The following is a 15821-nucleotide window of genomic DNA, read 5'->3' as shown; positions in this document are numbered from 1 at the left end:
TAGAGATACATGGACCTCAAGCTCACAGTCTACTAGATTCACTATAGAAGCTCCATTTTTATGCTTTTGGTTTTGTACTCTTTTGCTTTAGACATAGCACTCCCTTCTATTTTCCCAAGTCCATACCATCTCTGGTCTTGAAAGCAAGAGGAATTTTCAAATCATATGGAAAGATTTGATATAAATATCCAGTAGCTGATAAAGGTGACCTTACAGATCAGGTACAGGAAATATGGTATAGACTGCAGAAGAGATGGATTATCATTTAGTGATATATATGTATATATATATATATATATATATATATATATATGTATATATATATATGATTAAGCATAGTTAGCCTCAGGCACTTGTTAGCTGTGTGATTCTGGGCATGTCACTTAACCCTCTTTACAACAGTCTTCTCTTCTGTAAAATGAGCTGGAGAAGAAAATGACAGACGATTCCAGTATCTCTGCCAAGAAATGAAAAATAGAAAATGGCTGAAATGACTAAAATGACCTAGTGAGCTTTCCAACTTTCCCCCAATATATTTTCCTTCCCCTCCCTTTCCAATCGTTTTAAGATCATTAAGCTATAACAAAAGGGAGGATCTAGGGGGAGTGACTGAACCTTATTCTCATCAGAATTGGCTCAAAGAGAGAATAATACACACTGAATTGTGTGTAGAAATCTATCTTATCTACTGGACAGTAGGAAGGGAAGGTGATAAGAGAAAGGAAGGGCAGATTGGGGGAGGGGCTAGTCAGAAGCAAGACATTTTTGAGGAGGAACAGAGTGAAAGAAGAGAGAGAATAGATAAGCAGCTGGACTGGAGGAATATAATTAGGCATTGTAACTGTGAAAAAAATTTCAAAGCAAGTTTCTCTGATAAAGATCTCATTTCTCAGACATAGTCTGAGTCAAATTTATAAAAATAAAAGCCATTTCTCAATTGATAAATGATCAAAAGAGATGAATGGTTTTCAAATGAGGTTATCAATTCTATCTATAACTATATTTTAAAAACATTCTAACTCTATAGAATAGAGAAATGCAAATTAAAATGATTCTGAGATACTACCTTTTTACCTATTAGTTTAGCTGATAGGGCAGAAAAAGAAAACGACAAATATTAGAAATGAAGAGAAAATGAGACATAAATGCATTATTGGTAGAGCTGTGAATGCTTCAACTATGTCCAAAGAACTATAAAATCATGCCTACCCTTTGACATAGCAATACCACTACTAGGTCTGTATTTCTTTTCTTTTTTTTTTTAGGTTTTTTTGCAAGGCAAACGGGGTTAAGTAGCTTGCCCAAGGCCTCACAGCTAGGTAATTATTAAATGTCTGAGACCGGATTTGAACCCAGGTACTACTGCCTCCAGGGTCAGTGCTTTATCCACTATGCCACCTAGCTGCCCCATAGGTCTGTATTTCAAAAGAGAAGAAAAGCAAAAAGAAAAAGATCTATGTGTTCAAGAATATATATACATACACACACACACACACATATATAAAGTTCTTTTCTTATGGCAAGAAACTAGAATTTGAGGGGATGCTCATCAGCTGGGGAGTGGCTAAACAAATAATGGTATTGATTATGATGGAAAGATAGTCTGCTATAAGAAAATATGAAAAAAACTTGTAAGACTTGCAAGAGCTGATGCAAAGTGAAATGTACTATGTACAAAATAATAGAAAAAATATAGGATGATCAACTATGCAAGCCTTAACTTTTTCTTTTTTTTGGACTTAACTTTTTTCAACAATATTGTGATCCAAGACAACTCTGAAGGAGTTCATAACATGACTAATATGGAAATGTTTCGCATGACTACACCTTTACAACCTTTATCAAATTGTTTTTGCATATAACCAGGAAAAAATAAAATATTAAATAATTTTTTCAAAAGTTTAAGAGAAAAACTCTTGGACCTTTGAAAACTAATTGACCAGTCAGATATTTTGTCTAATTATATTCCCTCTGATACCTGAAAATGATAAACCTCAGAAGGAACATATATCTTATCCCCATATTAAAATGTAAATGTAAAGTTTATCTTTATTTAGTCCTTTACAATTGCTCAATCATATTTAACTTTTTATGTTTCTCTTGACTTACATGTATTTTTTACTCTGTTTTAATTTTTAGTGTCTCTTAAAATGTTTTTGCCATTCAAAATTTCTAAACAGCTCTGCTCTTTTCCTCAGAAATGCTTGGGATCCTTTTTTTAAATTAAATTTCCATTGTTTTTCTTGTAAAATTATACTCATTTTGGGAGTGATGCCAAGATATCAGATAATAGGATTTGCCTGAGTACTGTAAATAACTTTAAATAAAGACTCAAAATGAATTCTGAAATGACATAATTCACAAGAGGAGGAGAGGAAGCAATTTCCCAGCTTAAGACAACTTAGAAGGTTGGCAGAAAATGTCTATTCCATTGAAATAAAAGTAGAACAATCTAGTGAAGGCAACGCCCCAGCAAGTAGCAGCTGACCTTCCCACAGCAAGCCAGCAACAGACCTTGGGGAAAATTGTATTGGCAGCAACAGTTTACAGAGCTCTCAGTCCACAGACCTAAGGCAACTGGTGAGAAGTTAGATTACAAGGGCCCCTTTGCTAATATTGGGTAGCTTTATACATACTTGGATCCAGGATGCAGTGTTGGGTCTTGGTCCCAGTGTAAAGGGACTAACACACCAGAGTTCCCACAGGGGAGCCGCGGCCCAGCTCACAGTTCCAGGGTAAAAAGGGGTGTTTGTGGTCATTCACAGACCAGAGCACAGGAAAGGATAGTTGGCCCTCAAAGTTGTTCCCTCCTTTCCTCATTCTGCTGAGGACTATTCTAGTTAGTCTGGGTCATCATAATTCTTTGATTAGGCTACTGTTGTTAAATAGACATGAATGAGTTGTTTTATTGATCCATTTGTAAAAATAAATCCTCCTGAAATCATAAAAAGTCTACCTACATCTGTGTGCATCTGGTTGAACCTCTAGCAAATTTCCCACCCAGACAGTGCAACTATACATGTGAAATACACTTGTTCTGCATCCTTGGTGAGATAAAAGAAGGCAACAGTCTAGACACTGCCTCCTTTGAAGCATACATGTTGAAAATAATGAGAGGATGGAAGACTTCCATTCTAAATGTATATGTTGTTTGTTCTTTAACACAGACCTTATGTGAATTTTATGTGTCCTTTAAAAATTCTTCCCTTGTCTTTTCCCCAAGATGGTGCCCAAGGTGAAGAAGGAAGTGGTTGTCCCCCCCAAGACAGAAGCCAAGTCCAAGGCCTTGAAGGCCAAGAAGGCGGTGTTGAAAGGTGTCCATAGCCACAAAAAGAAGATCTGAACTTCCCTCACCTTCCAGAGACCCAAGACACTAAGACTTCGAAGGCAACCCAAATATTCCTGGAAAATTGCCCCTCAGAGAAACAAGCTTGATCACTATGCCATCATTAAGCTCCCTTTGACCACTGAGTCTGCTATGAAAAAGTTTGAGGATAATAAAACCCTAGTCTTCATTGAAGATGTCAAGGTCAACAAGCACCAAATCAAGCAGAAGTTGTATGACATCGACGTGGCAAAGGTGAACACGCTGATCCAGCCTGATGGAGAGAAGGCCTATGTCCAGCTTTCTCCAGACTATGATGCTTCAGATGTTGCCAAAAAGATTGGAATCATCTAAACTGTCCAGCTACCCTGCTTCACCCACAATAAAAAAATTTTCCAGGAAAAAAAATTCTTCCCTTAATCTCTCCTGCTTCCTGTCCCCCTTATTTCTTTTTTTTTTTTGTTTAGAAGACTTTTGTATGCTTCTAGATATATATGTATATGTGTATATGTATATGTATATGTATTTTTATATGTATTGTTCCTCCTTTAATCTTTACTGATGAGAGTTGGGTTCCAGAACTATCAGTCCTCCTTCCCCTCTTCCCCCTGCATCTAATTCCTCTGTATCAGTTCTCCCTCATTTGTATGACACAATTAACCTTTTTATCTTTTTCTACACAGTTTTGATTTTTTAGAATCACATCATATATAATTCTACCCCCAATGTTAGTTTTTTAAAACTATCCAAATATGGGATGTTTCATACTTTATTTTTTCATTCTTTATATTTTGTTTTATTATTCTTGAACTCTTTTAACTTTTCTGGCTTTCCCTGGTCCAATTCCAATTTGCAAAGAGTTGGTTTTTTTCCTTAATATTTTGAATTTTCTCTTCCATTTGATTGACTTTCTTTTCTAGGATTTTTCTTATTTTTTATTTTTTTATTTTTATTAAAGATATTATTTGAGTCTTACAATTTTCCCCCAATCTGGCTTCCCTCCCCCCACCCCCACCCCACAGATAGCACTCCATCAGTCTTCACTTTGTTTCCATGTTGTACCTTGATCCAAATTGAGTGTGATGAGAGAGAAATCATATCCTTAAAGAGAACAAAATTCTGAGGTAACAAGATCAGGCAATAAGATATCTGTTTTTTTTTCCAAATTAAAGGGAATATTCATTGTACTTTGTTCAGACTCCACAGCTCCTTATCTGGATACAGATGGCATACAGCCCAAAATTGTTCCCAATTGTTGCACTGATGGAATGAGCAAGTCCTTCAAGGTTGAACATCACTCCCATGTTGCTGTTAGGCTGTACAGTGTTTTTCTGGTTCTGCTCATCTCACTCAGCATCAGTTCATTCAAATCCCTCCAGGTTTCCCTGAAATCCCATCCCTCCTGGTTTCTAATAGAACAATAGTGTTCCATGACATACATATACCACAGTTTGCTAAGCCATTCCCCAATTGAAGGACAATTCTTTGCCACCACAAACAGGGCTGCTATAAATATTTTTGTACAAGTAATGTTTTTACCCTTTTTCCTCATCTCTTCAGGGTATAGACCCAGTAGTGGTATTGCTGGGTCAAAGGGTATGCACATTTTTGTTGCCCTTTGGGAATAGTTCCAAATAGCTCTCCAGAAGGGTTGGATGAGTTCACAGCTCCACCAACAGTGTAATAGTGTCCCAGATTTCCCACATCCCTTCCAACAATGATCATTATCCTTCCTGGTCATACTGGCCAATCTGAGAGGTGTGAGGTGGTACCTCAGAGAAGCTTTAATTTGCATTTCTCTAATAATTAATGATTTAGAGCATTTTTTCATATGGCTATGTATTGCTTTGATCTCCTCATCTGTAAATTGCCTTTGCATATCTTTTGACCATTTGTCAATTGGGGAATGGCTTTTTGTTTTAAAAATATGACTCAGTTCTCTGTATATTTTAGGAATGAGTCCTTTGTCAGTATCATTAGTTATAAAGATTGTTTTCCAATTTACTACTTTTCTTTTGATCTTGATTACATTGGTTTTATCTGTGCAAAAGCTTTTTAATTTAATGTAATTGGAATAATCTAATTGGTTTTTAGTGATGTTCTCCAACTCTTCCTTAGTCATAAACTGTTCCCCTTTCCATAGATCTGACAGGTAAACTAGTTCTTGATCTTCTAATTTGCTTATAGTATTGTTTTTTATGTCTATGTCCTGTAACCATTTGGATCTTATCTTGGTAAAGGGTGTGAGGTGTTGGTCTAATCAAAGTTTCTTCCATACTAACTTCCAATTTTCCCAGCAATTTTTATCAAAGAGGGAGTTTTTATCCCAATGGCCTGACTCTTTGGGTTTATCAAACAGCAGATTACTATAATCCTCTCCTGCTTTTACACCTAGTCTATTCCACTGGTCCACCATTCTATTTCTTAGCCAGTACCAAACAGTTTTGATGAGTGATGCTTTATAATACAATTTTAGATCGGGTAGTACTAAGACACCTTCGTTTTCATTTTTTCATTAAGCTCCTGGCAATTCTTGACTTTTTATTTCTCCATATGAATTTACTTACATTTTTTTCTAACTCAATAAAGTAATTTTTTAGAATTTTGATTGGTAGGGCACTGAATACATAGTTTAGTTTTGGTAGAATTGTCATTTTTATTATATTAGCTCTCCCTATCCATGAGCAGTTGATATTTGCCCAGTTCTTTAAATCTGATTTAATTTGTGTGAGAAGTGTTTTATAATTGTTTTCAAAAAGATTCTGAGTCTGTCTTGGCAAATAGACTCCCAAATATTTTACACTGTCTGAGATTACTTTGAATGGGATTTCTCTTTCTAGCTCTTCCTGCTGTTTCTTGCTAGACATATATAGAAAAGTTGAAGATTTATGAGGGTTTATTTTATAACCTGCAACTTTGCTAAAATTGCTAATTGTTTCCAGTAGATTTTTAGATGATTTCTTGGCATTCTCTAGGTAGACTATCATGTCATCTGCAAAGACTGAGAGTTTTGTCTCTTCCTTCCCAATTCTAATTCCTTCAATTTCTTTTTCTTCTCTAATTTCTGATACTTACATTTCTAATACAATATTGAATAGTAGTGGTGATAATGGGCACCCTTGTTTGACCCCTGCTCTTATTGGGAATGCCTCTAGCCTCTCCCCATTGAATATAATGCTTGTTGATGGTTTCAGATAGATACTGCTAATTATTTTAAGGAACAGTCCATTTATTCCTACACTCTCTAGTGTTTTTAATAGGAATGGATGCTGTATTTTGTCAAAGGCTTTTTCAGCATCTATTGATATGATCATATAATTTCTGATAGGTTTGTTGTTGATATAATTGAGTATATTAACAGTTTTCCTAATATTGAACCAAACCTGCATTCCTGGAAAAAATCCTACTTGATCATAATGTATTATCCTAGTGATGACTTGTAGTTGTTTTGCTAAGATTTTATTTAGGATTTTTGCATCTATATTCATCAGGGAAATAGGTGTATAATTTTCTTTCTCTGTTTTAACTCTTCCTGGTTTAAGTAACAGTACCATATTGGTTTCATAGAAAGAGTTAGGCAATGTTCCATCTTTCCCTATTTTTCCAAAGAGTTTATATAGGATTGGAACCAATTGTTCTTTAAATGTTTGGTAGAATTCACTTGTGAATCCATCAGGCCCTGGAGATTTTTTTTAGGGAGTTCAATAATGGCTTGTTAAATTTGTTTTTCTGAGATAGGGTTGTTTAGGTATTTCATCTCTTCTTCATTTAACCTGGGCAACTTATATTTTTGTAAATATTCATCCATTTCAGTTAGATTATCAAATTTATTGGCATAGAGTTGGGCAAAATAATTTCGAATTATTACTTTAATTTCCTCCTCATTGGTGGTGAGTTCACCTTTTTCATTTATAATACTAGCAATTTGGTTTTCTTCTTTCTTTTTTTAATCAAATTGACCAGAGGTTTATTAATTTTATTTGTTTTTTTTCAAAATACCAACTTTTGGTTTTATTTATTAATTCAATAGTTTTTTTTGCTTTCGATTTTATTAATTCTTTTAATTTTTAAAATTTCTAATTTGGTATTTGATTGGGGACTTTTGATTTGTTCTATCTTTAATTTTTTTAGTTGCATGTTTAGTTCATTGATTTCCTTTCTCCAATTTATTCATATAAGCATTTAGAGCTATAATATATCCCCTGAGACTTGCTTTGAATGAATCCTAGAGGTTTTGGTATGTTGTTTCATTATTATCATTACCTAGGATAAAATGGTTAATTCTTCCTATAATTTGTTTTTTGGTCCACTCATTTTTTAAAATGAGGTTATTCAGTTTCCAATTTGCTCTGGGTCTATATCTCCTTGGCCCAGTATTGCATATGACTTTTATTGCATTGTGAGAAAGATGTATTCACTATTTCTGCCTTTCTGTAGCTGATCATTAGGTTTTTATGTCCTAGTACATGGTCAATTTTTGTATAAGTTCCATGTATTGCAGAGAAAAAGGTATACTCCTTTCTGTCCCCATTCAGTTTCTTCCATAAGTCAACCATATCTAATTTTTCTGACAATCTATTTACCTCCCTAATTTCTTTCTTGTTTGTTTTATGATTTGTTTTATCTAGATCTGATAGTGGAAGGTTGAGGTCTCCCACTAGTAAAGTTTTGCTGTCTATGTCTTCCTGTAATTCTTTCATCTTCTCCTCTAAGAATTTGGGTGCTGTCCCACTGGGTGCATATATATTCAATATTGAAATGACTTTATTCTCTATGGAACCTTCTAGGAGGATAAAGTTTCCTTCCTTATCTCTTAACGCTATTTTTGCTGCTTCTTTGTCTGAGATAAGGATTGCTACCCCTGCTTTTTTTACTTCAGCTGAAGCAAAATATATTTTGCTCCAACCTTTTACCTTTACTCTATATGTATCTCTCTGCTTCAGATGAGTTTCTTGTAAGCAGCATATTGTAGGATTCTGGTTTTTAATCCACTCTGCTATTTGCTTACATTTTAAGGGAGAGTTCGTCCCATTCACATTTAAGGTTATGATTACTAATTCTTTATTGCCCTCTGTGCTATCTTCCCTCTGTTTGTATTTTTCCCCCTTTCTCCCCCTTTTATCCATATTCCCCAGTATTTTGTTTCTGAATACCACCCCCTTCAGTGTGTTTGCCCTCCTATATCACACCCTCCCCTTTCTTTCCCCTTTCCATTTTTCCGTTTTCCTTCCCTTGCTTTTGTTATTTCCCCTTATTTCCCCCACTCCCCTTTCCTTTCTCTGCCCCCCCTCCCCTTTTCCCCTTTTAATACTTGAAAGGTTAGATGTTTTATAAGTTAACTGAGTACATGTAGGTTGACTTTAAGCCAAGACTGATGAGAAGAAGATTCAGGTGTTTCTCCTTTGCTCCCTTCTTCCCCACTATTACCATAGGTTTTTTGTACCTCTTAGTGTAATGAGATTTGTCCCATTCAATGCCCTCCCTCCTCCCGTTTCTTTCCTGTCCCCCTTTTTAGGGAGGTAGTGTATTTTTTTAGATCATTCTGTCTATGTCATAGAAATTTCTGAGTGTCTGTCCCTTCTAGTTCAGTATATTCTATTGAATAGAGTCAAAATTCCTGATAGTTATTAGAGTCTTTCTCCCAAGTGGGGTTAAAGCCAGTTACATCCCATTAGATAGCAGTCTCATGGATAGTTCATGGATGTCCATCATTTCTGGCTAGGTATATTCTCTCTGTTAGAGTTACATTTCTCAGGATTTATGAGAGTCTCCCCCCCGCCCATGCTGGGATATAGCCAGTTTCTACTTACTGGATTGCATTTTTTTCCTTTTACTGCCCCCCCTTTTTTACCTTTTCATGTGTCTCTTGAACCTCCTATTTGATGTCCAAATTTTCTGTTTAGCTCTGGTCTCTTCATCAGAAATTTTGGGAATTCTTCCATTTCGTTAAATGTCCATCTTTTTCCCTGGAAGAGAAGGCTCAGCTTTGCAGGAAAGTAGATTCTTGGCTGCATTCCAAGCTCCCATGCTCTTCGAAATATCTCGTTCCAGGCCCTTCGATCCCTTAAAGTTGATACAGCCAGGTCCTGCATGATCCTTACTGTGGCTCCTTGATATTTAAATTGTTTCTTTCTGGCTGCTTGCAGGATTTTCTCTTTTATCTGATAGTTCTGGAGTTTTGCTACAACATTCCTTGGTGTTTTCCTTTTAGGATCTTTTGGATGTACTCTTTCAATAACTACTTTGCCCTCCGATTCCATGATGTCAGGGCAGTTTTCCATCACTAGATCCTGTAATATTAAGTCCAGGCTTTTTTTCTCTTCGATGTTTTCAGGAAGTCCTATAATTTTCAGGTTGCCCCTCCTCGATCTATTCTCCAGGTCAGTGGTTTTGTTGATGAGGTATTTTACATTTGCTTCTATTTTTTTCTATTTTTTGATTTTGTTTGACACTGACTCTTGCTGTCTCATGGAGTCATTAGTTTCTGTAGACTTTGTTCTTTTGTTGGTGGAGGAGTTTTCTTCATTAACCTTTTGCAACTCCTTTTCCAATTGGTCAATTTTACTTTTGAAAGACCTTTCCATTTGATCAATTGATGTTTTGAGAGAATTAATTTCTTTTTGCTTTTGCTCATTTGAGGATCTGAGAGATTTATTCTCCTTTTGTGTTTGTCCAATTGTACTTTATAATGTTTTGTTTTCTTGTTGCAAGGTATTAATTGTCTCTCCCAAATTTTTAAGCTCCTTCCTTATTTCTTCAAGGAAGTCTTTCTGTGCTGGAGACCAGATTGTATTCTCCTCAGAGGTTCCAGGTCTCCCTGAGTTGGGGTCTTTCCCTTCCAGGAATTTTTCTATGGATCCACCTTAATGCTGACCCTTCTTCATTATGCTAAGACCTTGAGTTGGGGGGGAGGCTGTTTCACCTGGGCTTGGGATCTCTAAAGGCTTTACTGAGTGCAGTTTCTCTGGCTGGCCAGTAGGAGGAGCTGGTTGCCCTCTCTGGGGTGTCTATGACCTTGGTTGAGAGGCCTTCTCCCTTTGCTTGAGGGAGGGAATTGGAGCTATTGAATTCTTTTGCCTTCAGTCAATGGTGGGCTTTACTCTGGCCTGAGGTCATTCCTCAGCTGGGCTGGTTCTTTTGCTCACACTCCTGGGCCTGAGGCAGAAGTAGTTTGCAATTGTTTGTTTTGGAGGAGGCCTCAGGGCAGTGGAGGCGTGGACTCAGAATTTTTCAGACCTGAGGAGCCCAGGGATGGTGTTCGCATCTCTCCTGCACCAGACCTCTCCCTGCAGCCCATTCCCCAAGCTCCAGGGGGACAGCACCAACACCAGCACCTCTGCTTCCCCCCAGACCCAAGCCCCCCTCATCCAGCCCCACCGCTGATCCAGCAGGTCCAGCTCTTGGGCCCTCAGACTCCCGGTTCCAATTCAGCTGTTAATCTGGCTGATCCTGGGCTGATCTTCCCTTGTAGCCCAGACTCACCCACAGGTACTCAGCCAAGGCTGCTGCGGGAGACAAATCTTGAGGTAAATGTTCCTCTCCTGGCTTTTCTTTCTGGGTTTCCTGGTTCAGATTTCTCTCAAGAGGTTTGTTTCATGTGATAGATGGGGAATAGATCAGGAGACTTTAGAACTGTACCTGCCTTCTCTCTGTCATCTTAGCCAGAAGTCGTTTTTCTTATTTAAAAAAAAAAATTTCTTCCGTCTCTCTGATTTTTAAAGTCTTTTTTGGGTTCTGCTATGAATTCTTTTTGGGTATATGACCATTAACATTAATCTTTGAGGTAGGAGAGGCTTTTTTATTTCTCCAGTAACCTCCTCTGAAGATGAACTCTGATCTAATATACTCCCATAGTAATTATCTATGGTTGGGTTCATTCTTTCTCTCTCTCTCTCTCTCTTTTTTAGCAGCTAGATATTATATTTACTAGTCCTGGGGTTTGGGGGGGGGTAGTGCCTGCGGTCTCAGGTGCTTCTTGTCTTGTTGTTATTTTTTGAACTTTGTCTTGGGGCCAACCTCTGCACTCCTTTCCCTATTGAATCTGGTTGGGGTCCCTCAGAAACACCATGCTCAAAATGCTCTTGCTCCCCTGAGAAGCTTCTAGTGGCTATAAACTTTCCCTCTGGTCAAGATTGGAAACCAACATTTCAGAACTCTTATAAGTGCCCACTGTCAGCAGTATCCAGTACCACTGCCTCTGCACTCTCCAAGTAAATTTGGTTCTTTCTTGCTCAGGACCATGTCTGAGAAGGACAACTAGGTCTGGCATCCCTTATCATCAGAAGTTCCCTCAATTTTTCCCTGCTCTGACACTTGACTCCCCCCATTGTTTGGGAGGCAAAAATTCCCTTGATTGAGACTGAGGCTACCTCCCAACACAACTTCCTCTATTCATCACTGGTTCTTTCAGGGGAGCTAGCCTGGAGGAGTTTACACTTCACTTAAGCTGAACCTCTGTCCCAGTATCTTTATTGTTTTCATTCTTCAGATCTTCTCAGATTGCCCCAGGAAAACCACTGTTTTTCCCAATTCTTATTTTTTTTGTCATTCTACATGACCTCTGATGTTCTTTTTTATCTTGTTTATAGGGAAAATATGGATAGTTTAGAATTTTCTAACCTTTTCTGCCATCTTCTCAGAATCTTCTATGCTTTTATACCTATTTTATAGAAAGGATATCTAGGGGCAGTTAGGTGGTACAGTGGTTAGAGCACTGGCCCTAAAGAGAGGAGACCCTGAGTTTAAACCTGGACTAAGACACTTAATAATTACTTCACTGTGTGACTTTGGGCAAGTCGCTTAACCCCACTGCCTTGCAAACAAAAAAACAAAAAATAAAACGATATCTAGGTTCAGAAATGTTATATAACTTCTCACCTGATAGGTGGCAGGTCTCAAACTCAGCCTTTCTCACTCCAACTCTAATGCTCTTCCCATTGTAGTCAACAAATTTAGGAATCTTTGGCACTATCATCACAAATCCAATATTGGTAGCCAATGAAATACAGTAAATTTTATCAGTTTCTTTATTACCAAATCATGCCAGTGTCCCTAGTAGTACACAAAGGTTTCTCTTTGAATTTTCACAAATTAATCTTACTGTCTCTTTTTCACAACATGCTTTTCAGTGTCAAGAAGGTACCTGAATTCTCTCACAATCCATATATCCATGCAAATCTTTAGAGGACTTCCATATGATGGTTATATTTGCTTAGCTTCCTATTCTGAGCTAGAAGATTGGGAAGATTATGTCTACCATGCATCATCTATCAGAACTCTATTTAGGCATCTTGTTACCTAGGAAAATTTAGTTGTTGGGCAGGAGTGATATCATAGAGAACAGTGTGCCCCCAACTCCATGTGATCAGGTTCAACTACAGAAGTGGCTGATCCTCCAGAGTACAGTTCTATCTTCTATTAGTATGATCATTAGACACAAGGAGGTAGCATTCAAGTGTGGGAATAAATGGTAAGGAAATGCAGTAATAAAGGCAGATGCAGTGCAGATGCTTGACTCTCAAGCATATTGCAAACAAGAAGAACATTACAGAACCTCAAATCCCATACACTTCTGACAATAGCTTTAGTATACCCTTGAATGAAAAAGTGACTTTCAATAATAATTATCTTTTTCCAACTACCAACAGTCCCTTCTTTGGTCATGGCAAGAATTTTTTTCTTCATTGTAATGGTTAGCAGCTTTTTTTTACTGGACTTCTTACTGTTCTTCCAACTGCAAGAACACTACATTTCACTACAGAAGAATCAGTAATAATCAAAATAGGTCCCAGGTCTCCTCCGCCCCCACAAAGGTCCTTGCTTATTTTCTAAGGATTCATTATGCAATAATTCATCAGTTCTAATTTTTGTTGTTCTTTTTTTAACCAATTTGTTTTGCACTTCAATGTGACTTATCCTGACCATTGTGGTCTCCAATGATTCTTTAAATTCTTTTTTTCCCACACCAGCAACTGATTCAGTATTTCTAATAACCCTTGAAATCTAATCTTTAAGAGCAATAAATTTTTCATATTTCCTTTAAGTAATATTCATTCTTTAAAATCACATAATTAAAAGTATGGCAAAAGAGAACAATGAAATACATGATTATGACATGAAATTCAGTACTCATTCAACAGAAAATTAACTAAAGGTGGCAAATCAATTCAATGTAATTTTATATGGTCAAGGTCAGACATTATGAGTCAGCTAGTGTTAGCAAAAGAAGGCACATGTGATTATTAGTATCATAAAATGAAGTCATATCAAAATTATTGCTTAGACAAATTAATTCTCACAACACTGAATATTCTTATTTTATTCAAGGGAATAATGAAGTTCAAAGAGATGAAATAATTTTCCCATAGTTTGCATAACTAGAAAAATGAAAGAACTGGCTTGAAACTAATTCTACTGAAGTCAAATTTAGTGTTCTTTCTAATGCATCATGATGTTGCTCTCATCAGGTAACTATTAAGTTCATTCTCTATTTCCATACAAATTCTTAATACATTTTTGTAAATAGGTCAACAACATGAAAAATACATTGGGGAAAAACTAGTGTATACTTACACAAAATCACAAAATTGAGAATTTTCCCCCTTAACTTGTCAAGTGTATAATTAAAGATCATAGTGCTATGAAAATCAAAACACACTAGAATGCTGTATTTTGATACCACTTTTGTCTGTTCACCTTTCCATAGCTGGGAGAAACAAATTTATGTATTTTTAAAATCAGCATTATCTGGGTCCCTCTGCCTGATTCTCAACTCATACAGAAGGATACCAGGAGAGGAAAGGAAGAAGTATTTATGAAGTGACTACTATGTGCCAGTAGTCACTTATACTAAGCATTTTTTAACAGATATTATCACATTTGTTCTTCACAATTCTATGAAGTAGGTGTTACTATGATTCCCATTTTGTAGTGGAAGAAACTGAAGAAAACATAGTTTAAGTGACTGGCTCCAGAGTCATTCAGCTAGTAAATGTCTGAGGTTGGATTTAAACTCAGATCTAACACTCTGTCCATTATGCCACCTTATTGCCCCATTTAGATTTGGATCTGGATTGTTAGGATTCATCACCAGTTTCCCTAGATATCCTTTTGCACTTCCCCAGTGCCCTCTTCATGGCTCCAGTTACATCTTTATTCCTCAGACTATAAATGATGGGATTAATCATGGGTGTGAGGATGGTGTAGAAGGCAGAAAATATTTTATCCTTGACTGGGGTGTGGTAGGATTGGGGCAGCATATAGGTATATAAGGCTGCCCCATAGAATAAAGTCACCACTATTATATGGGAAGAACAGGTGGTTAAGGCTTTCTTTCTTCCTTCTGCTGAATTCATATGATGCACAGTGATGAGGATCTTAGTGTAGGAGGTGATGACTACAGAAAAGGGGATTAGCAACATCATAACACAGCAAATATACATCACCATCTCATAGATAGCTTTGTCACCACATGCTAACCTCAGCATAGTGGGTGCCTCGCAGAAAAAGTGATTGATCTTGTGGGAAGCACAGAATGGAAGCCTCATTGTGATAGGGGTGAGAAGAAAACTGTCCAAAGAACCCCCGAACCAAGAGCTGACCAGTATTATGATACAAATCTGTCTACTCATGAGAACAGGATAGCGTAAAGGGTAGCAGATAGCTACATAGCGGTCATAGGCCATGAGCCCCAGCAGGAAAAATTCAGCTCCGACAAAAGTTTGATAGAGAAAATATTGAGCAGTACAAGCCACAAAAGAAATAGTTCCTTGACCTGAAAAGTAATCCACCAGCATTTTGGGAACTATTGTGGTGATATATATGATGTCAATGAAAGAGAGATGACTGAGTAGGAAATACATAGGTGTGTGGAGGCAAGTATCTATATTGATCAAGAAAATCATGACACCATTAGCCATCAAGGCAATAAAGAAGATGATGAGGATGATGATAAAAATGAGACCTGAGGCTACATTGTGGCTAAAGAATCCCATGAGGAAAAAGTCAGTAGAATTTGTTTTGTTGTCCCCATCCATTACTATTGAAAAAGGTCTTGATGCATTCAAAGAAGAAACAACATCAGAAAGAGAAATCATCCATGGGCAAGAGTTCTTGTCCACCTAAACCAGAATTGAAAAGAAAAGATGCTAGTGAGATAGTGTTTGAAAAAAAAGGAAGGGAATTGTAAACACACACACACACACACACACACACACACACACACACATATATATATAACTTTATAAAATCTTATAATATATACCATGTATAATTAGTATCATATAATATATATTTATAAACATAAAATATATAAAATCTTACTGTTTTCTCTTGATTCTTATGAAATTCTGAAAGCGTCTATCTGGCATAAATGGAAGTAGGTGTTTCATTTTATCACCCTACTTATTCAATTATATTGATGAAATTAAATAAATGATGAGTCTTCATATCATTTGAGCTATATAATACATGCATAATGAAAAAAATATGTATGTTT

At 36.7% G+C, this 15821-nt stretch overlaps 1 protein-coding gene across 1 annotated transcript; it reads right to left on the bottom strand.

The window, feature by feature from the left end:
- Positions 1-14400: 14400 nt before the first annotated feature.
- LOC141512126 (olfactory receptor 2T6-like) lies at positions 14401-15360 on the bottom strand. The gene has a single exon (XM_074220998.1). It carries the CDS (start codon positions 15358-15360, stop codon positions 14401-14403), a length of 960 nt encoding a protein of 319 aa, XP_074077099.1.
- Between the last annotated feature and the right edge of the window lie 461 nt (positions 15361-15821).

Source organism: Macrotis lagotis, chromosome 2 (assembly GCF_037893015.1).
Source record: "Macrotis lagotis isolate mMagLag1 chromosome 2, bilby.v1.9.chrom.fasta, whole genome shotgun sequence".
Taxonomy (NCBI): Eukaryota; Metazoa; Chordata; class Mammalia; order Peramelemorphia; family Peramelidae; genus Macrotis; species Macrotis lagotis.
Note: the sequence above shows the minus strand (reverse complement) of the source record. Positions and strands in the feature narration are given on the sequence as shown.

What these genes read in the sequence shown, in the direction of transcription:
- LOC141512126 (XM_074220998.1), bottom strand. Translation starts at nt 15,360, where the DNA reads ATGGATGGGGACAACAAAACAAATTCTACTGACTTTTTCCTCATGGGA.